A 22,261-nucleotide genomic window follows, 5' to 3' on the forward strand; every position below is an offset into this window, starting at 1 on the left:
CCCAGTCCGATCCTGGGGCATCTGTCCTTTCTTGTTGCCCAGATGCGTTTCAGTCCAGACCCGCCCATCATCGGAACCCGTGTCCTCCCTTCTTTCTGTTCCACCTGCCACGCCGCTCATACTGCAGGTTTGGGTAGAAAACCGTAAGGAAAGGCCATCTCTAGATCGTACTCTAAAAGCTCGACCCCCCACCCCCACCCCCCGCCCCGAGTCTGGAGGAAGGCCTGGCTTGTCGTCGGCCGTGGTCTGAGCCGCCCGCCCCCGCCCTGACCCGCTGCTTTCTGTCCTCTAGCAAGACGCTGGCTCTCGGGGCAGCGGCAGCAGTCGGGAACGCCTCATCGTGGAGCCCCCGCTGCCCCAGGAGAAGGCAGGGGGCCCGGCCATCCCCTCCCACCTGCTCAGCACCCCCTACCCCTTCGGCATCTCCCCCAGCTCGGTGGTGCAGGACTCCCGCTTCCCTCCGCTGAAGTAAGTGCAGGTCGGGGCCTGGGGAGGGTACGCGTGCTGGGCTCTGGACCCCTGAGGGCCGCACCAGCTGAGCCCAGGAGCCGCCAGATGGTGGCTCAGCCCCGGGCCGGCAGCCCCGTCTGTGCCTGCTGGCCGTTTCCACGCTGAGCCGACGGCTGGCTCTGCCGTCTGCCTGACCCTAAACCCCCAGCCTGGGGCTCCCGGGGCCCCCGGGGCCAGGGGTCCCTCCAGGCCATGGGTAGCAGCCCTGCGCCCACTTGGTGAGGACGGCGGGGGGCCGGGGGGGCCCGAGGAGCAGCAGCTGCCCGCCTGTGCCCTGGGCCTCCGGCCAGGACCTGTCCTTGCGAGGGAGGCATGGTGGAGGTGCGGGGAGGTTGGCCTGTTTCCCGGCCTGGGGCTCAACTCCGCCTTTCGTCCTCTGTCCGTCCCTCCCGCAGCCTCCAGCGGCCCGTGCATCACGTGGTGCCCCCCAGCACGGTGACCGAGGACTACCTGCGGAGCTTCCGGCCCTACCACACCGCCGAGGACCTCCGCGTGTCCTCCCTGCCTCCCCTGGGCCTGGACCCGGCCACCGCCGCGGCCTACTACCACCCCAGCTACCTGGCCCCGCACCCCTTCCCCCACCCGGCCTTCAGGTGAGGCGCCCCAGACCTCCCCACCCACCTTTGGGTGGACACTGGTTGGGGCCAGATTCCCAGGGAGACCCCAGGCGGCCGCGCCTCCCAGACCTCCAGATGAGCCATTAGGACTTTGCCCCCGGAGGGACTTTCTGTCCGAGCTGGCCTTGCCCCACCTCCTCCCTCTCTTGCCGTCGGCTCCACTGGTGCACGTAAGCGTTAACGCACAGAGCGCACGGTTTGTGTGGGACCCGGAAACCCCGCCGGAGACGGCGCTGTACCACTGCTCTCCGTAGAAGCTTCCTGCGTCCTCCCTGATGGGTCGGCAGTAATGCTGTGGACCACCCCTTCCCAGACCTGGAAGTCTCCTCACTTGGCCTGGGGTGGCCAGCAGGGCCTCGGAGCCCTGAGCTGTTATCATCTGTTGGCCTCTGGGAGGAAGGGGCTTTGGGTCTGTCTGTGGACGTGGACCCTTTCTACAGGGCCTTCACGGAGGCTCTGTGGCCGTCCTGCCCTGTCCAGCGCCCCTGGATCAATGAGTGTACCTGGCTGGGGCACCTGGCGGTAGGGCTGGGTCTTGCCTTTTTTCCTTTACTGTCCGTGCTCACTAGCCCCGTCTTCTCGCACAGGATGGACGACTCCTACTGCCTGTCGGCCCTGCGGTCCCCCTTCTACCCCATCCCCACGCCCGGCTCCCTGCCCCCACTGCATCCGTCAGCTATGCATCTCCACCTCTCTGGGGTCCGCTACCCGCCCGAGCTCTCGCACTCGTCCCTGGCGGCGCTGCACTCGGAGCGGATGTCCAGCCTCAGTGCCGAGAGGTAAGCCCCGTGCCAGGCCGGGCGTCCTCTGCTCCTCCCTCCCCGGCCCCGAGCACCCCCGCGGTGGCGGTCACACCTCCCCCTGCTCGCCCCGCAGGATGCAGATGGACGAGGAGCTGAGGCGGGAGAGGGAGCGCGAGCGGGAGCGGGAGGCCGACCGCGAGCGGGAGAAGGAGCGCGAGCGCGAGAAGGAGCTGGAGCGCGAGCGCGAGAAGGAGCGCGAGAAGGAGCGCGAGCTGGAGCGCCAGCGGGAGCAGCGGGCCCGCGAGAAGGAGCTGCTGGCCGCCAAGGCGCTGGAGCCGGCCTTCCTGCCCGCGGCCGAGCTGCACGGGCTGCGGAGCCACGCCGCTGAGGAGCGGGGCAAGGCCGCGGAGCAGCTGACCCCGACCCGAGCAGGTACCCGAGGGAGGGAAGGACCGTGCCCGGTGAGCAGCGTGCTGGGGCGGCTCCCCGAGGAGAGGGCCCTGCTGTGCAGCGTCTGCCCGCGGGCCTGGAGCAGGTTCACACCGTGCCCGTGGCAAGCTCCGAGCCTGATGTCCCCGGACAGGGAGCGGGGGGGAGAGGCACGCGATACGGAGAAAACAGTTGTAGGTAGATGGCTGAAAGGCTATGTATGCACCGTGGTAAAACCTAACAAAATTCTTAGGGAGGGATAGTTTTAAGTATTTTTTAACCTTAGTTTTTAACATTTTATTTTGTCATCATACGTACACGTAATCTAACTTGTAGCAACCGGCTCGGGTGATTCCCAGAGTTAAAGTCTGCTCTGGCGTGTGGGCGTGCGCCTGCCCCACACGCCCACAGCCAGCGTGTCACCCGGATGAGGCGCGCGCCCGGCAGCACCTATGCCCCCGGCTGCCTTGGCCCGGCCGCGGGGAGGCCCTTGGAGGGTGGTGCGCGTCTCCTCCGGGAGGACGGGCAGCCGGGGAGGGACTGAGCCTGCTGCTGAGATCCCGCCATGACAGCCTTTCTCCCCCCACAGAGAAGCTGAAGGACGTGGGCCTGCAGGCGCCCAAGCCCGTGCAGCACCCCCTGCACCCGGCGGCCGCCCCGCACCACCCCGTGCCTGGCCTCCTCTCCACCCACGGCCTCTTCTCTCTGCCGGGCAGCAGTGCGGCCACGGCCCTGCTCCTCCAGCGCACCAACGAGGAGGAGAAGTGGCTGGCGCGGCAGCGGCGGCTGCGCCAGGAGAAGGAGGACCGCCAGTCGCAGGTGTCCGAGTTCCGGCAGCAGGTGCTGGAGCAGCACCTGGACCTGGGCCGGCCGCCGGCGCCCGCGGACGCGGAGCACAGGCCTGAGAGCGCCAGGTGGGCCCGGGGATGGGGGCGGCGTCTGCACGAGGGAGCCTGCGTTTAATGAGCGCCTGTGGTTGGCTTCCTGCGAGCCTTGTCACTTGTATTTCATTTCACCTTCTAACCCCCGGCTTGGCCGGGAGGAGGGGGCAGTGAGGAGGGAAGGCGTTTGCTCAGGGGCGTCCATCCCCGAGTAACCTGTGTCTACAGCCGGGACCTTCCCACTCGGCCCAGCTGCGTCCCAGCAGGGACGCTCACGGCGCCTGAAGAGGGCGAGGGAGAATCTTCATTGAATAATTATGTCCGTTCTCTCCATCTCCCTCTGCCCAAACTTTTTTTTTTTTAATGAGAAGGGGGACTTCCTTTAATTTTTAATCAAACAAAAAATTAATTTTACTGCTTTTGTAATTTTAAAAAATACCCGTTTCTCCAGCCCTGTTGTAAAAAATTTCTAAGAGGCCTTTGCACCTGTCTCTGGGACCCCTGGCTGCCGACACCTGCCTTGTGAGCTGGGCCCCTTCTTACGGCTGCCCCTGGGGCCTCGCTGCTCCCTGTCTGCTGATCTGGCTGTCACCTTGTGTCTCCCACCCCACCTTCCATCCCTCCAGGGCTCACTCTGAAGGGCCGGGCTGAGACCCACACCAGAGTTGGTGGCGAGAGCCTGGCCAGGCCTGGCGCACACTGGACACTGCTCCCCTTCTCCGGGCCCATCTCCCTCAGCTTTGCACAAAGGAGGTTGGGTGGGAGGATTTCTGAGCCTCTTCCCAGCCCCTGACGTCCATGGTGCTGGCTGTCTGGGTCGGAGGCGTTGTAAATGTCCACTTGTTCCCTCTCTCCTTCTCCAGCTTCTGGCTGACTGGTGGGTTTTTTCCTGTGTCCTGGGCATGGCTGGCCCATCTAGCAGTCCTGCCTCTGCATCCACTGAGGGGATTCGCTTGCTAATTGGGTGTGACTGGGAGTGCACTGTGGCCGGGCCCCTGCCTGGGTCTCCTACCTCCTCCGGCCTCTGCTCCGCTCAGCGTGGCCACAGCGAGGTCTGTGCTGCAGACACTCCCTCTGCTTCTCTGGGCCCGTCCGAGGCTACGCGGGGGCTGTCGCGTCTGCTTCTGAGTCGCCCTTTGTTCCTCTGGTCCCCGGCACACCCAGGGGGCTGGGCGAGCAGTCAGCACACGTCCAGCATCTCCTGATAAATTCAGGGCGCGCTGACTTCCGAGGGTGTCTTCCTTTGCTTGGGGCTGCAAGATCCCAGCGCAGCTGTCAGGGCCTGTGTGCTGCTGCCCCCAGTGGGGGTGGCCTCTGCCTCGGCCCTCACCTGGCCTCGGTGGTCCCCACAGCAGCGCGAACCTGATGGTCTTTCGGGCCCTTGGGCTCTGGGTTAGAAAACCAGCCTGTGCCTGGCTGCAGCGCGTGAAATATTGCTTCGCTAACAGGTTTCATTCCTCTGCTGTTTATTTAAGGACGTACGCTTCTCGATCTGGTTCCCTTTCGTATCCGCCCAGCAGAGGCGCAGTGGCCTTGGTGGCTGTGATTAGCCGGCCCCTCCTCGGCCAGGCAGGCGGAGCCCTGAGAGACGACTGCTCACGTGCCTGCCGTGGCCTCTGCCCTTTCCCCTCCCTCAGACCTTACCCTTGGTCTCCGTGGCAGCGTGGGGCTTCCCTTAAAAAAACAGATAAACTTTGGAGAAACGGCAGCCACGTAGCCCTTTGGAAGGTGAATGTTGTTTTAAACGCACCGAGGAAAGGCACTTAGTTCGGCTTCGGGGCAAAGCTGCGTGTCTGATGGAAGGTCCCCTCTGGCTCCCTGCCCGCCTGCGTGTGAGGGGCGTGCGCTCCAGCGGGTGGCCTGGCTCCCTGGGCGTAGCTGCCGGCTGTGAGGGTGTCCACGGAAGCAGGTCTAGGCCGGGTGGACCCCAGAGGCCGGCCTCTTGCTGCTGTGTGTGAGCGCGGAGGAGAGAGGAGGCCGGCCCCCTTGCTAGCGGCTCCCCTTCGCGTGGCTCGCCTGGAGGTGGGATCGGGCCGGGGACGGGTCTGTTCTCAGCGTGCTCGGAATTCCGGAAGCAGTGGGACAGGGTGAGCTGCTGTGAGGTCGCGGGTGAGAGACGGGCTCGAGCGGGTCTGGCCGGGCCGAGACTGTCTCTGTGCCCTAGACCCGCAGAGCCCACGTCAGGCTCCCTGTTCTCTCCAAAGCGGGCCTGCACACGCCTGCCTCGAGCGGTCCACAGAGAAGGTGGCGGAGCGGAAGGCCCGTCCTCCCTCCAGCCCTGGGACGTGGCCCAGAGGAGGCCTGCTTGCCCCTCCAGCTCTGGCCGGCTCGGGGTTCCCGGCAGGCGGCCTGGGGGCCGGGGTGGCTGGCGCGCCCGGGCCCTCGCGGCTGATAGCTGCTTCCACTCCCTTCGCAGGCCGGGACCAAACCGTCACGAGCCAGGAGGCCGCGACGCCCCGCAGCACTTTGGCGGCCCCCCGCCCCTCATCTCACCCAAGCCCCAGCACCACTCGGTGCCCACGGCCCTCTGGAACCCGGTGTCCCTGATGGACAGCACGCTGGAGACACGGCGCGCCCCCGAGGGCCACCCTCTGCATGGCCACCCCGCCCCATTTGAGCCCAGCCGCCAGGCGGCCGTCCCGCTGGTGAAGGTGGAGAGGGTCTACTGCCCCGAGAAGGCGGAGGAGGGACCCCGGAAGCGAGAGGCCGCCCCCCTGGACAAGTACCAGCCGCCGCCCCGCGAGGCGGGGGGCTTGGAGCAGCAGGCCTTCCCCCACGCGCCCGCGCACTTCCTGGCGGAGCTCGAACCGTCCACCCAGACCGTCCTGGGCCAGCCCCGGGCCTCGCTCGCCCCGCCGGCCCCCTTCGGGGAGCCCCCCGGGCCCCTGAAGCCGGGCTCGCCCTACCGGCCCCCGGCGCCACGGGGCCCCGACCCCACCTATGTCTACGATGAATTCCTGCAGCAGCGCCGGCGGCTGGTCAGCAAGCTGGACCTGGAGGAGCGCCGGCGGCGGGAAGCCCAGGAGAAAGGTCTGGTCTCCCTGGCGGCCCCGGCCCTCCCTTCTCCCTTGTGCTTTCTGCCCTGGGGTCTCAGTAGCTCCAGGGAGCAGGTTCACTGGCTTCTGCCTGACACTTCTGCTGGGGAGACAGATCCGGGCCCCTCGTCTGTCCTGCCACAATGCGCGTCATCCCGAAAAGCCAAATCGTAGCCTGTCTGTGAAATCAGTTCCACAGACACGCACAATTAATAGGTGATGAACAGAGGCCAGTAAGACAGTCTGAAGTATTAACAGCGCAGCGTAAAGGGGAGGAGGCTGTCGAGAGCGCGGCCCGGGGCCCGGCGGGGACTTCACTCCTGGGGCTGCCGTCCCAGTTGCAGGCGGTGGGCGGCCCGGGCGGGGGCGGGAGCTCTGGCCGCCTCTCCTTCCTGCCCCTGCACAGGGTGTGGTGACTCAGCCAGCGGCACCCTGGGTTCCCCAAAGAGCCACGGAGAACAGGCGAGCAGGCCCAGGGCAAGCATGGCTGTCCCCCGCCTTCACCCCCTGTCAGACCAGGAGGGATCAGGGGTCCAGACCAGTTTCTTCTGCATGGTGTTGAATTCAGTCTCTTAGCCAGTAGCGGGGGCCAAGGCCGAGTCAGTCCTGGTTGGTCTACGTTGTTGGTCTAGGCTAGATTTAGAGCCCCAGAAAGATTTTTCTCCTCCACTCATCTTGTGAGAAGGCGGGGGGAGAGAGCCCCGGTGCCCTCGGGTGCAGGGGTTCTGTTCTCTGCACAGGAGTTTGCATGAATGCTCTGTACCTTTGAGGGGACGGGGACCTGAGTGTGCCTGTCCCCTCCCGAGCAGGAGGGAGCGGATGTGCACAGACAGCCTTGGGCTGCTGTGGACATGGCCCCGGGCCTGTGTGATGAACGGTCCCCTGCTGGGGGATCGGTGTTGGCCAGGAGACCGCCTGGTCACTTGTGGTCTGTGGATCCAAGGGAAGCCTGGTGCCTGCCTTCTGCCCCCCACCTGCCAGCGCTGAGAAGCTCTAGGACTAGGGGTTAATGCACATTTCCACCTGGGGTGAAAGGAATCTGGCTTTGGGGGTGCTCAAAGGGCAGTAGGGCCTGGCCTGCCAGGTGGAGTGCCCTGGGTGTGCCCCCTGGAGAACTGAGGCTCCCTGCCCCGCTGAATAGATCCGCTCCACCTCCAGGATACTACTACGACCTGGACGACTCCTACGACGAGAGTGACGAAGAGGAGGTCAGGGCCCACCTCCGCTGTGTGGCCGAGCAGCCGCCCCTCAAACTGGACACGTCCTCCGAGGTATCCGGGGCTCGCCGCTGCGGTCAGGCTCTGGGCTGGGCTGCTGGCACCCACCTCGGTGCCTGCCTCTGGGCTTTCCCACGCTTGTTGGGACGCCACCAGGGCCCTCCTCCTCCCAGGCCCGGCGCGGAGTGGCCACGGCACAAGAGCTTCGAGGACCCCAGGAGGGGCCCCTGGGTCAGTGGAAGCACGCCACTGCCAGTGGTTTCAAACTCATTTGTTTTCTTTCCCAATCTAGAAGCTAGAGTTTTTGCAACTTTTTGGCTTGACCACCCAACAGCAGAAGGAGGAACTGCTGACCCAGAAGCGGAGGAAGCGGCGGCGGATGCTGAGAGAAAGAAGCCCGTCGCCCCCGACGGTTCAGAGCAAGCGGCAGACGCCTTCGCCGAGACTGGCGCTGTCCACCCGCTACAGCCCCGACGAGATGAACAGCAGCCCCAACTTCGAGGAGAAGAGGAAGTTCCTGACCATCTTCAACCTGACCCACATCAGCACTGAGAAGAGGAAAGGTGAGGCCTGGGCGGGGCGGGGCGGGGCGGGGCCTCGCCAGGAGGGCTGAGGGTCTCTGAGGAAGGAGGCGGGGCCGCGGGCTCCTGGGGGCGTCCTGGGACTCTTGGGCTTCCTCCTGGCTCCCCTCTGTTCTCTCAGACTTGCCCCACTGTCTCTGCCGTCACACTTCTCTCTGTCGGAAACTCGCATGGCCCCCTTCAAAGCCTGCTTTCTCTTGTCTCATCCCGGGTGGAATTGAAGATGCGCTCGTGTTCTGTGTACAGCCCACCGTGAGCTTGATGCCTGCTCTTGTCCCTTGTCAGGTCTCCCAGCACCTTCAACCCGCCCTGGGTGTGGGGCGGACGTGTGCCTTCCCGAGCAAGGTGCTCAGGCTTCTCAGTAGCGGGCGTTTTCTCTTGGCCGCTGGGCTTCGCATTCTGACGGCAGGAGGCTTGGGGGGGTCCGTGGCAGCTGGGCAGAGCTGACACCCACTGTGAGTGGACCGTTTGCCCTGACAGATGCTTCCAGATCGGTCTGGCCGCCAAGGGCCATGTCGGGGCTGACTCTTGGGCTGGAGTCCATGGTGCAGGAGGAGTGGTGCGGTCTGAACACTTTCTGGGGCATCTGCTTCCTTGGTCTGCCGCTCACGCTCGCTCAGTGCCAGGATGGTGGCGCGGGTGAAAACTAGGCCTTCCTGGGGTACACACCCCCACGTTCCCCTTGCTGGTACTCGCTCACCTCTTTCCAGAAGGAAGTCAGAGGAAAGCAAAAGTGCTTCTTGGTCATCTAGTTGCTTTCACTTATTTCATTAGCGAGGGTGTAGCATTCAGTTTTTGTGTTGAACCAGTGAGCTGGAATTCTTGCTTTCTCTTGAGGGGGCAGTGACACGATTACCAGGGCAAATCCCTGGGAACGTGCATAGTTTTGTTTGTGAAGAGCATCTTTCTGCCTGACTTAATTCCTGGAGGAAGCCGCTGGTGATGTGGCCACTTAAGTTTCAGTCCGTGAGAGGCCCCTGAACTGCGGCGGGAATCTGTGGCATCAGACGTCACCGGGGCGGTGTCCCTTTTCCCTAAACGGCAGCCATCATGGGATTTGCACTCGTGTGGCAGGTGGCGGGGAGGGGAGACTGTGTCAGGAAGCAGCCTGTGCTGTGGGGCTCTTCGGGCTTGCTTCCTCTGCCGGGGCCAACTTTTTTCTCTTTTTAAATTTATTTATTTATTTTTGGCTATGTTGAGTCTTCGTTTCTGTGCGAAGGCTTTCTCTAGTTGCGGCGAGCGGGGGCCGCTCTTCATCGTGGTGCGCGGGCCTCTCACTATCGCGGCCTCTCTTGTTGTGGAGCACAGGCTCCAGACGCGCAGGCTCAGTAGTTGTGGCTCACGGGCCTAGTCGCTCCGCGGCATGTGGGATCTTCCCAGACCAGGGCTCGAACCCGTGTCCCCTGCATTGGCAGGCAGATTCTCAACCACGGCGCCACCAGGGAAGCCCCTTTTTTCTCTTTTAAATAAGAATTCATCCCCAGAAGCTCGCAGGTACCGGTTATTCACTGCACACACACAGCTGTTCTCGAACACACTTGAAATGTTATGTAGTAAAAGATGAGAGGAATCTGGGCTCGTGCAAAGTGCAGTTTCTTCCTCTAAACCCAGCCTGTCCCCGTGGCTTTGTGTTTCTCGTTCTAAAGGACTCGCGCCTGCCGGTCGCGGCCTGGGCTGGACTCTTGCTCCCCTTCCCTCCCAGGAACAACACGATCCTCTTGTTAATCTCGGGCTGCTTTTCTCATAGACAAAGAGAGGCTTGTTGCGCTGCTCCAGGCCGTGAAGCAGAAGGCGCTGTCGGCCGCGGCGGCAGACCCGCTCAGGAACTCTCCGAGGGACAGTCCTGCTGGGTCCCTGAGCGGTAAGGCCAGCCCCACCCGCCACCGCCCAGGACTGTCCCGGGGGCTGCCCAGGGTCGGAGGCCACCACCCCAGGTCGTCTTCCTCCTGGACACAGCGTGTGCTTCTTTCTCTCCATCTCTCTCTCAAGCTTCCTGCGCGTGGGAACGATCTCCTCGGCCGGAGCGCAAGCCTTGGCAGTCGGGGCTCAGAGGGTTCAGGGGGAGGGTCCCGGCTACGGCAGACCGTGCCTGGTGGTCAGCGTGGCTCTGGCCACCATCCGTGCGCCCAGCGGTGGCCCGGGTCTCAGCACCTGCTGCTTGGGCTCTGTGCTCCCGTCCATCCACCCTTCACTCTCTTCCCGGTGTCTTTGTCTTGCAGGCCCCTCCAGTACCTGCTTTCACACCTTCTGTCTCTCTCTTTTGTGGCTCTGACTCTCCTGCACTGTCCTGCTGACGGAGCAGGAAATCTTGTTGGTCCGGCGCTGTTCTCAGCTCTTAATTGGATCTTTCTGGTCGGGTCGGGCTACGTAACTTCCTGCCTTTTGGATGACCGGAAGCGACTTGCTTCTTCCTTCCTTCACATGCTGCTGCTGCTGCTTCTCAGATGCCCTCCTGGGGCACCTTTCAAGGGTGGCCTTGCTGCTAAACACACCCCGTCTCAGACCACACAGTGCACACTGACCTTTAATCAAATGGCTCCGGAGTCCGGGTCCTTTGTCCTAGGTCTTCATTCAGTGGAAGCTCTAGACATCAGGGTTGGCCCGTTCACATTGCAGGTCTTAACACATTCCTCACTTTCTGTCTCTAAAAGAACCAGCCACGCAGCAAGCCTCTCTGGATACGGAGAAGCCTGTGGGCATCACTGCTTCCTTGTCTGACGTCCAGAAGGCCACAGAGCCTGGGAGACTGGAACAGCTCCGGCCCCAGGAGCGAGTCCAGGAGCCAGCGCCCGCCAGCGGTGAGAAAGCCAGGCCGAGCGAGACCACTGGGGGCAAGAAGAGCCTGAGCATGCTCCACTACATCCGGGGCCCCGCGCCCAAGGACATCCCCGTGCCGCTGTCCCACGGCATCAATGGGAAGAGCAAGCCGTGGGAGCCCTTCGTGGCGGAAGAGTTCGCGCATCAGTTCCACGAGTCCGTCCTGCAGTCCACCCAGAAAGCCCTGCAGAAGCACAGAGGTAACGAGGCCGCCTGGCTTTGTTGTGGAGCGCCGCTCAGGGTGCGTGAGGCGCCTGGCCATAGAGGCAGGTTCTGCCTCTGCAGGTCCGGTCCAGTGTGGGGCCTGAGAGCGCACCACTTGGAGCGGGTGCCCGGGTGCTGCTGGTCCGCGGACCACACATCAAGGAAGCTTAGCAAGAGAGGCCATCTGAATTTAATAAGGCCCTTCGAGGAGCCTTTTCAGCAAAAACAGGATCCATGCCTTCTACAGCTGAATGATCTCCCAGCTTCCCCTACAGACTCACCTGGAAACCTCCCTGTCCTGTGATAACTAGACCCAGCGAGCACTTTGTTTGACATACTGGTTGCTCCAGCCCCATGTGTGAGCCCCCAGATTCACGCCCCTTGGACATTTTGGTAGGAATCACTGCAGGTCAGAGAACAGGGGTCAGTACATTTCACTGGCACTGAATCAAAGGTTCAAGTTGATTAGAAAAGAATTCTCAGTGATTAAATCACCACTGAGTGTAAAATAAATTTCTGTATACTCCAGTAGCCAGAAGAAAGTAATGTGGTTATCATGCCAAAACCTATAAAAGAAAGTTTATTACTGCAACCTAGAAAAGCTGACTAGGTAAGTAGCACTTTTAGACATACAGGTCTGACGTCAGTATCCTTCAGGTAAATTAATGCTGTCAGCAGAGATGAAATGATACTCAAAAAGCAAAGGGCAGTGGTTTTTGCAGTGATCTTAAAAAAAAAAACTCTCCAAGGCAGTAGGAGCACTTTATTGGAAGTTTGTTGTGAATCCACTGACTGCCCGAGGCTGCTGTCCACGCGGGGAGGCAGCTTGCACCTGTTAGACCACCAGCAGCAGGGCCACAGGCAGAGCGGACCTTGTCTACACAGGCCCCCGCCAGTTAGCAGCCTCCTGGTAGCTGGCAGGGCACGGGGTGTGTTCAGGGACTGGAGCGCCTGCATTTCCTGAGGAGCGGGGGCTGATACTTACTGAGGGCCCACTGTAGACCAGGCTCAAACCCACAGTTTCACAGAACACGATGTCGAAGCTCAGGGCCTAACACAGCTGAGCTCGTACACGTGGTGCGATTAATTGAATCCAGGCCTGCTGCTGTCTTATTTATGGCTGCAGTGGGTCTTCGTTGCTGTGTGCGGGTTCTTCTCTAGTTGCGGCGAGCGGGGGCTACTTTCGTTGCGGTGCATGGGCTTCTCATTGCAGCGGCTTCTCTTGTTGCTCAGCACGGGCTCTAGGCGCGCGGGCTCAGTAGTTGTGGCTTGTGGGCTGTAGGGTGCAGGCTCAGTAGTTGTGGCGCACGGGCTTAGTTGCTCTGCCTGCTGCCGTCTTTATGGCTCTTTTCAGCCCTCCTGATGGTGCCGTCTTTGGTCTCCGAAGGGCACAGGCCTCACCATGCTTCGTCTTGTCCGCGGGGAGACCTCAGTCACGCCGACTCTGTCGCCTGCCTCCAGCACAGGTCCCCACAGGCCCTGTGACGAGCCGTCTTCTCCTCCCCAGGAAGCGCAGCTGTGCTGTCTGCAGAGCAGAACCACAACGTCGACGCCTCTGTCCACTACAACATCCCCGAGCTGCGGTCCTCCAGCCGGCTGCCTCTGCCCCAGCGCGACGGGCAGCAGGAGCCCCCCGCCGGGAGGAAGGGCCCCCTGGCGCAGGAGATGGACCCGGATTCAGAGGAGGAGGAGGATGACGACGGAGAGGAGGAGGACGAGGACGCCCCCAGGCGCAAGTGGCATGGGATCGAGGCCATTTTTGAAGCTTACCAGGAACACGTAGAAGGTATGCAGGGGAGCGGGAGGCAGGCCCAGGCGAGGGCCCAGGAAAGACAGGGAAGGAACGCTTAATAGGCCAGCCGGCGCCACATTTTGTCGCCAGGCTGGGGACTGTTTCTAAGTCACGGCACTAGCACTCGGGGTTCTCGGGGTCCCTGGGCCACAACTAGGCAGAAACACCGGAAGGTACGTCTCCGTCAGCCGTTTTGCCTATTTCCAGAACCGTTCCTCGGGCTTCTGTGGGTGCCCGGGCTGGCTTACAGGGGCAGTTCCTCACCGACAAACCTGAGGCCCTCCTCACTGGAGGAGTTTAAGCACCAGGCACCTGTCCCCACTCAGCGTGACAGCGCAAACCTGGGCCTGCTCGCCCTCTGCTGTCTTCCATTGCACTTCTAAACGTTCTATCAGTCCTGACACTTGTGGCTACGTACAAGGGTCCTGGAAGGTGCAAAGTTGCTTCACTTAGCCGAGCCCCACGTGGCCAGGCTGCTCACGTGTGCAGCGTCTCGGTGACGTGGCGGTGTCCCCCACATGCTCTGTGGTCCTCCTGGACCAGAGCTTTGTACAGGAGGCGAACCCTTGTTGGCCACCAGCATGTCAAAACCCAGGCCACTGCCACTCCCAAATTCTGTTTATTACCATATCATACAGGAGTCTTAATTTTTATCATGAATATCATCATTTCAAATATTTTAAAGTAAGCATTTTAAAACGCGCCAAGTACAATCAAAAGGAATGCCCACATAGCCACAACCAGTGTCAACTCCTACATTTTATTTACTTTCTATTGACGTGTATAGTTGATCTACAGTGTTGTTATTTTCAGGTGTGTAGCAAAGTGATTCGGTTATGCATTCAGTTCTTTTCCATTATGGTTTATCACAGAATATTGAATATAGTTCCCTGTGCTATACAGTAGGATCTTGTTTGCCCTATTTTATGTATAGTATCAACTCCTACATTTTGCTTCCTTTTCTCCTTCAAATGGAACCCTCATTTTGAATTTATTAAGTAAGTACATATATATCCAGAAGGATATGTGTTAATAGCATTCCTTTTTATTTTAACAGAGTGAAATGTATCCATCTTTTCTGGGTTTATTTTTTGGTGCCTTGTTGGAATTCCTTCCCTACCCCAAGGACACGATAACAAATGCATTTCCTTCTAAGTCTTCAAGTTCTGCTTTTCTTATGCATAGAATTCATTTCTGTGGATGGAGTAAGGAAGAAGTGTAACTCCTCCTTTCCCACCCAGACAACCAGTTATCCTGGAGGTTTCTGGGGTACCCTCTTGCCCATGGGCTGTGCTGCTGGCAGGCAGTGTACTCCCCACGTGCCCAGGCCTGTCTCTGGGTGCTCTCCTGGCCTGTCCCCGTGTCACTGCCGTAGCTTTGCAGCTCCCCATTGTCTGGAGTAACTCACCCTGACTTTTCTGACAGCTCAGCTGTTCTTGGCCCTTGGCTTTCCTGGTGAATTCTAGGATCGCCTTTTTTGTTCCACCCAAAAAACTCCTGTTAGATTTTCAGGTACACTGAATTTATAGATTTGGGGAAAATGGACATCTTTGATGGTGATGTTATTCCACCTATGAATATGGCGTTTAAATTGTTAAATTTATTTTTGTTCCGTGAGCGGTTGACTTTCCTTTTATTAGATTTACTTTTAGGTATCACTTAGTTGTTGTTACTGGGGATGTTTTAGTTTTTGTCATCCCTTATTCCTTAGATGATCATAGATGATCAGGCCTGCCAATAAAAACTTTCGTTTTTCCTTTTGAATTTGTATACATTTCCTTTTTCTTGTCATGCTGTATCGCCTAGGATCATTTGTAGGCTGTTGAACAGGGACACCTGTGGGGCTCTTTTCTGTGAAACTTTACAAGCGCTCCAGTAAGTTGCTGCTGAGTTTTCTGGTGTGCGGTTGTTGAAAGTCAACCAATGTATTTTCTAGATTTACTGAGATGACAACCTTGTTTTTCACCTATTGATGTTTTCTGATGTTGCTTACTCCTTGCTCAATTTGATTTGTTAGTACTTCTAAGATTTTTAATTTATGTTCTTAAGTGGTATTAGATTGATTTTATTGTACTTTATCCTGCTATCATGATTGTTCTGGCTTCTATAAAATCAGTCAGGTAGCCTTCCCTGGTTTCCACTCTCTGAAACACTTCGTATAAAGGAGGGATTTATTCTTTTTTTTTTATTGGAGTAGGGTTGATTTACAAATGTGTTAGTTTCACGTGTACAGCACAGTGATTCAGTTATGTATATACATATATCTACTCTTTTAGATTCTTTTCTCATATAGGCCATTACAGAGTACTGAGTTCCCTGTGCTATACAGTAGGTCCTTATTAGTTACATATTTTACATACAGTAGTGTGTACATGTCAACCCCAGTCTCCCCAATTTATCCCTCTCCCCACTTTCCCCCCAGTAGCCATAAGTTTGTTTTCTACATCTGTGACTTCATTTCTGTGTTGTAAATAAGTTCATTTGTACCATTTCTTTAGATTCCACATACAGGTGATATATTTGTCTTTTTCTGTCTGACTTCACTCAGTGTGACAATCTCCAGGTCTATCCATGTTGCTACAAATGGCATTATTTCGTTCTTCTTTATGGCTGAGTAATATTCCATTGTATATAGGTACACATCTTTATCCATTCCTCTGTCAGTGGACATTTGGGTTGCTTCCATGTCCTGACTATTGTAAGCAGTGCTGCAGTGAACATTGGGGTGCACGTATCCTTTCGAATCATGGTTTTTTCCAGATATATGACCAGTAGTGGGATTGCTGGATCTTATGGTAATTCTTTTGTTTTCTGAGGAACCTCCGTACTCTTGTCCATCATGGCTGCACCAACTTATACAGGAGGGTTCCCTTTTCTCCACACCCTCTCCAGCATTTATTGTTTGTAGATTTTTTGATGATGGCCATTCTGACCAGCGTGAGGTGGTACCTCATTGTAGTTTTGATTTGCATTTCTCTAATAATTAGTGATGTTGAGCATCTTTTCATGTGCTTTTTGGCCATCTCTGTGTCTTCTCTGGAGAAATGTCTATTTAGATCTTCTGCCCTTTTTTTTGATTGGGTCGTTTTTTTTGATATTGAGCTGCAGGAGCTGTTTGTATATTTTGGAGACTAATCCCTTGTGGGTCTCATTATTGCAAATATATTCTCCCATTCTGTGCGTTGTCTTGTCATTTTGTTTATGGTTTCCACTGCTGTGCAAAGCCTTTAAGTTTAATTCAGTCCCATTTGTTTATTTTTATTTTCGTTACTCTAGGAGGTGGATCAAAAAAGATCTTGCTGCAGTTTATGTCAGAGAGTGTTCTGCCTATGTTTTCCTCTAAGAGTGTTATAGTATCTGGTCTTACATTTAGGTCTTAATCCATTTTGAGTTTATTTTTGTGTTAGGGAGTGTTCTAAATTTCATTCTTTTACATGTAGCTGTCCCACTTTTCCCAGCACCACTTATTGAAGAGACTGTTAAAGCAGGGGTTTATTCTTGAAGGTTTGAAGTCACTCTCCTGTTAAAACCAGGCTCAGTATCTTTTGGAAAGGCAGAGATTTTATTTTACTCATTAAAACTGTAAATTTTTAACAGCTTAAATGTTTTCATACCTAACCCTTATCTTTTTATCTTTCTTTTTGAAAAATGCATTTTAAGGCCCATCATTTATCCTTAATTACTTCCTAACCTATATCCCTTAAAATTGTCTTTCAATGCTAGATCCTTGGTCCTCATTCCACTGGGTTGGATTTACTTTAGTGATACTTATGTACTTACCAGCATGATGGAGAGGGCTGGGAGCAGTGTGGTCCAAAGGAGAGGACTTTGCTGGCTGCTCTGGAGAGAGGGGAACACTCGCCAGGCCTGTGGCCCCTGCATACAGGAAATGTTTCAACATCGCTTGTCTTTTCAGAGCAAAATCTAGAGCGGCAGGTGTTACAGACGCAGTGCAGGCGGCTGGAGGCCCAGCACTACAGCCTCAGTCTCACGGCCGAGCAGCTCTCCCACAGCATGGCGGTGAGTCCCAGGGCACCACACGTGGGGGCAAGGAATGAAAACTGGCTCCTGGGGGTTTTTCCTAAACGCATAATGCTTATTTTTGTTCAGCCTTTCGAGTCTGGGTTCAAGAGAGCAGCCATACAGACAAGTTTTGAAGGGAAATTTTGCCCTTGAGAGATCAAAACAGTCTCGGGGGGAAATTCAGGAGTCAGTTGAATACCAAAGATTTACTAAGGAGGGAAGCGTCATTCATTTGCAGACTGTTGATCCTGGAAGGGTGACGATGCTGTGTATATGTGCCTTCGGGGGAATTATTTATTGCCTGTGGCAGTCTCCCCCTCCTGTGATTTGCTCAGGAGGATGGAGGGAGGAAAGCTCTTGAGGCGAGTCAGACCCCCGCCGCCAGGCTCAGCCCTGCAGCTGTGCTTCCTCCCGCCCGCGGGATGGGGGCTTGTCTCCGATTGGGTCTTACACATCTTGGCCGCTCCTGAAGCAGCAAAAGTTTTATAGCGGCAGGGCTGATTTTTCAGATCTCAGGGTTGAAGCTGAGACAGCACTGGACACCATTCCTATGGGAGCGAGCAGGTACCGTAAGAATCCGAAACCACGAGGACAGTTAGAACTGGTTCTAAGTGCTGCAGGTTGGCCTCCGGCGCATTCAGGCATCCCGCACACACGTTTCCTTACCGCGTGAGATGAGTGTTTTACGTGAATTTCTCTCTCTCTCTCTCCAGGAGTTGAGGAGCCAGAAACAGAAGATTGTTTCAGAAAGGGAGCGACTCCAGGCAGAACTGGATCACTTACGGAAGTGCCTTGCGTTGCCTGCAATGCATTGGCCTAGAGGTTACTTTAAGGGATATCCTAGGTGACGGTTTCCCTTGCACTAGGCCGAACCTATAGTATAGAAATATTATCTATTTTATTACCTTGAATATTTAATATTTTTCACTGGGAGGTTTGAAGCTTAAAAAAATGAGAATGTGCCATGCATGAAGCAAAGGATTCCAGGCTCCAGAAAAAAGAACGAACTCACCTTGACTTCAATGCAATTGAATCGCCTTTGTAATTCAGCGAGCAACCCCTGTAGAACACCCAGTTTTTTCTTTTTAAAGGCAGTTTTATTCTTTCCCCACGTCATGATTTTTTAATCTGAAGATGAAAGGCTCCATTACCAACACTAAAATTCAATCATTTCTGGCCCCTGGGTGTGTAAGATTGGATCGGACCGTTGGTATTCTGTCTTGTGTTGCCATGTTACTAGGCCTCGAGAACCCAGGTTGCTCTGGCTGCAGGGGGTGGTGGCCGGTCTCGGTCCTCCCTGGGACTGAAGACCTACTTCAGTGGAAGGAAGGTGGGGTGCATTTTTAAGTAAAGGGCTTATTTGTTTCAGTTACTTTTCTGCAAAATTTTCTTCAAAGCAACAGGTCCTACGAGCACACAAAGCAACAGTACTGAAGCCTCACCCAAAGGCTTTTCCCCAGAAAAGCTCTTATCTTACCTAAAGATAAAGCGAATCAACAAACTGAAGGTACCTTTTTATTACTTCATGGGGGAAAATGTACAGAGCTCTATGTACACATTTATTCACACCCACCAGATTGTTACTGCGGTAGGGGTGTTTTCATACAAACGTAAATTTTTGAGAGGAAAGTCAAAGGTGCTTCAGCCTTGTACTGTGTATATATATTAAAAAAACAAAGTTTTGTATGTTTTTATTACTTTAATTATTGTTATAAAAAAGCCTGCCATTTTTAATATGTGGTTTGGAGGGATTTTTGTTGTTTGTTTTCCTGTTTGGGGGTTTTGTTTGTTTTTGTTTTGTTTTTCTGGGCAAAAAAAAAAAAACCTTGCTTTTAGTGTTTGTACTGCTGCTGGTCAGGACATTAAGATATTGAAGTGTTTTTAAAAAAATTAAAGAAGAAGAAAAGTAAAAGAGCTTACCACTGGCGCCTATGCGATCACTTCATTTTTGAGTTGCACCAGAGTGATGTAGAAAGCCATGGTTACGTCTTACCTCCTCCTGCGCCCCTCCCCTGCTCCGGACAGCAGCCAGTTCACCACAACCCATGCTACGAAGCGAGGAGGGGCGGGCTCCAGTGGCAGCCAGGTGGACGCTGTGTGCACCTTCACGCGCGCAGGCGCACACGGGCTTCGTTAAAAGAGCCTTTGAGGAAGGGAGCGGCTGCTGGGACAGGATGCTGAGGTGTCTTACAGCAGTCTGCGCAGGTGCAAAGTAGAAACTGTATAGGGTTTATTTATTTAGATGCAAAGCTTTGTACCAGCCTGAAAGTAGGGTGAACAATGTCTGCGCAGAATTTCTCTTCTTGGACTGACTGACTGTGCCAACCACAGGAGCGGCTAGGAACGGGGATGATCGTTTCAATGCGAAGCATGGGGGGAGCCCTCCCTTCTTGCCCCAGTTATTGCGGGTTCGGGCAGTGTGAAAACTAGATCAGTAAGGCATCTCTTGCCCAAATGGGCCTGAACCAGAGGCCAAAGCAGCCAGTGGCTGGTCTGCCCGGGGGAGGGGAGGGGAGGGGACCCGAGCATCACGCCCTGGGCCCGGGGAAGGGCTGGCTGACCTTCAGGAAGGCTACTCACTGTGATCAGTGGCCACGCCCTCGGCCCCAGACCTTAGCTGCGCGGAACAGCTTGCTGGCAGATGGCATTGTGTCACTTTATCTGTTCCCACACAGTTTCCTTTGTATGTCTGCCAAGAATCTTCGTTATTAGCAAACTCAGACAAAAAGTGCCGCCAGTATTATCAGCAGTCAGCAAGTGCTTTTCTCTCTACAGAAACGACTTGACGAGAACTAAGGGCTCTTCTGGGGGCCTCCTCCCCTGCAAAGCCACAGAGAGCGCCATGTGCCACCGGTGGCGACAGGTGTTGAGAGGGAGCCCCACTGCCAACGATCAGGGCAAAACGTCACTGAATTTCTCTACCTAAAATCTGCTTGCTATCTCTGAAGGCCTAAGGGTTACATCTTAATACTTCCCCCGAGTCCTCCTTCCTCCCTAGTAGAAAATGTCTGGATGCCTTTGCTCCTCGGCTCTGGTAAGGGTCCTGGCCAAAAAGCAAAGGGAAAAGTAGATCTGATAACTTGCACAGCCCCATCCTGTTACCACCTGAGGGGAGCGCCTGTGTCTGCTGGTGTTTCCTTGCTTTTGGGGAGGAGGACGCGGCATGAGGTTAAAGGGATGCCTGCCCAGGGGTGCGGCTGTGTCACTGAGCTAGAACTAACTGCCTTCCCCCTGCCCCGCCTCTGAGCTGCTCCATCACTCTGCTTCCCCATACTCCCCCCTACCTGTGAGGGTCTCTGAATATTCTAAGGCTCAAGAAGTAATAGGACAATCAATCAGAATATAACTACAAACCCATAAGGCAACATGAATAAACTAAGAAAAAGATAACGAAAGTGCACCAGAGACATAGTACCCAATCTTGGGGGTTTTTTTGTTCCATTCAATAATTAGTTTTATAATCTGAAAACACTTATTCTGAAAGAGCATGGGAGCATCAGAGCCTCTTTTCAGTTTGGGCTTAAAAACTGACAGAGAAACAGAAATATGGAATCCCTGAAGCTTTTTGTTCAGCTGTTTTACATTGAGTTTGAAAGACAAAGTTCAGAAGTACACCACATTTGCTCTAGAACTGATCATGGAACTTCTGTGTCAGTATTTTTGTGAACAGTCCTTCACGACCTGTGTCTTCCCATGGCACCTGGGAGAGACGGCTGCCGTCTGCCCTCTGAAGGGGGTTTCGCTAAACCTGTGCGGGATCCCTTCCAAAAGTGAGCCGTGTGGTTCTGCATTTAATCACATCATTAGCAACCCAGAGCTTTCCCCCAAACTTGGCGCCACAGGTAGAAACAAGCCAAACTGACATGAAATATCAATCTTAATCCATTATCTCAGATAAGTGACCAAGATACGCTCTTCAAAAGCGTAGTCTATATTCTAAAGGAAACAAAACACTTAATTGGCATTAACATGCTAATAGATTATACACCCTCAGGGAAACTCAAAGAATATTAAAAGGAGCCCACACCTTCAGCAAAGTAGCGAAGCATTAAAGTATTCTAACAGGAAATCTTAAGTTTGTATGTGGGATGATGTTTCGTCAAGTAGCTCACAATGCTGTCACATCTCCAAAATTAGATTGCATACCCGCCTTTCCCTCTGGGCCACGGATTAAAGTGTAGCAAGTTCCAGGGACCTGCCACCAGGTGGAGATGGTCAGCACCGCGATGCTGTTCATCGTACAGCGTGGATTAGCCACTTCGCAGCAGCCCTGTCCTCTCCCAAGTAACCACACTATCGACTTTACTACTTGCAGTAGCCTGTCCCCAACTTTCTGATCCAGCGCTTAACCTTAACTCCTTAACTCTGCCTTGACCCGAGGAAGACCACGCTAATCAATCAGTCGTGTTACTTTGTATGTACCTGTGCTTAACTGCTAGAACAGTCAACCAGTACATGGAGGGAGGAGGAACGGTGCCTCGGTCACTCTGGGGGGCAATTTAGATGCTGTGAAATTAAACCTGTTCTAAGTGTACTTGTTTGAATTAACTGTATTGTAATATTATTTGTTGAATGTAGTAATTAGGTATTTATGAATATATTGCTGTAATTTCTGACAACATCCAAAAAATAAAATCTTCCTAAATCATCTTAAGAGAAAAATCTTTTCTATGTTATAATAAGGCCAAAAAATAAAAATAAGAGCTCAACGATTACACAGCTTTACAGGTAAAGTGTGAAGACAGATTCTCATCTGTGCCTCAGCCAGGTTTTAAGAGAAGGGGATTCAGGGTGAGATCTGACATAAACAGGACTCCTGAACCGCCACAGTAACGTGTGGTTTCATTCTAGAAGATTCCCCAGATTAAATCTGAAGGATTCTGCGAAAGAGAGAGATGAAAAGACAAGTCCTGTCATCTCTTAAGTGACGGAGACCAGGTCTTCTGGGTCCTCACCCTCCATGTGCGGCCCTTCGGTGCTTAAACAATAGCTGCTTGTGAGAGGGACAGCTGGGTACCCGTCTGGGACGGAGGAATAGTGCTCGAGTAACTTGAAGTAAGTTTGTATTTTAAACACTGAAGGGTAAAAACACCAGCAGATATTCTTTAGGCCCAGTTGATCACGCACGTACACCCTTCATAACCCTCGAGATGGCATGTGACTGCTTTTGACTGACGGCGCTACCACTGGAAACCAGCTGGTTACTGAACCTACTCATTACAGGCCTAGAGGATCATTTCCTGCCGCCCGCCCTCCCCCCCGCCCCCCGCCCGAGGTAATGTACTTTCTGTAAGGGACTGAGCCATGCTAGCGCTGAAACTTTTCCTCCTAGGGAAAAAAGCCAATACCGTTACCTGAGCCACTGCTGCCTAGAACTGTCCTCCCCTCAGTCCATCAAGAACCACGTCACAG

General features: G+C 55.1%; 1 protein-coding gene across 12 annotated transcripts in view; it reads left to right on the forward strand.

Annotated features, from left to right (window-relative positions):
- GSE1 (Gse1 coiled-coil protein) overlaps positions 1-21,497 on the forward strand; it is a 420,112-nt gene extending 398,615 nt beyond the window's left edge. For 9 of the 12 annotated variants that reach the window (XM_082438414.1, XM_082438420.1, XM_082438421.1 and 6 more), the window contains 13 exons: positions 293-468; positions 906-1,103; positions 1,715-1,906; positions 2,004-2,302; positions 2,889-3,213; positions 5,597-6,210; positions 7,374-7,486; positions 7,725-7,995; positions 9,761-9,874; positions 10,665-11,030; positions 12,542-12,820; positions 16,743-16,846; positions 17,563-21,497. In XM_082438414.1, coding sequence (XP_082294540.1) covers positions 293-468; positions 906-1,103; positions 1,715-1,906; positions 2,004-2,302; positions 2,889-3,213; positions 5,597-6,210; positions 7,374-7,486; positions 7,725-7,995; positions 9,761-9,874; positions 10,665-11,030; positions 12,542-12,820; positions 16,743-16,846; positions 17,563-17,697 — 3,186 coding nt within the window. In that variant the 3' untranslated portion in view covers positions 17,698-21,497. The remainder of the gene's footprint in view (positions 1-292; positions 469-905; positions 1,104-1,714; positions 1,907-2,003; positions 2,303-2,888; positions 3,214-5,596; positions 6,211-7,373; positions 7,487-7,724; positions 7,996-9,760; positions 9,875-10,664; positions 11,031-12,541; positions 12,821-16,742; positions 16,847-17,562) is intronic. The other 3 variants (XR_014256905.1, XM_082438418.1, XM_082438419.1) reach the window with 3 other exon arrangements.
- The last annotated feature ends 764 nt before the right edge of the window (positions 21,498-22,261 follow it).

The sequence above is a fragment of the Balaenoptera physalus genome (assembly GCF_965194825.1).
Source record: "Balaenoptera physalus genome assembly, chromosome: 19".
NCBI classification, from domain to species: Eukaryota; Metazoa; Chordata; class Mammalia; order Artiodactyla; family Balaenopteridae; genus Balaenoptera; species Balaenoptera physalus.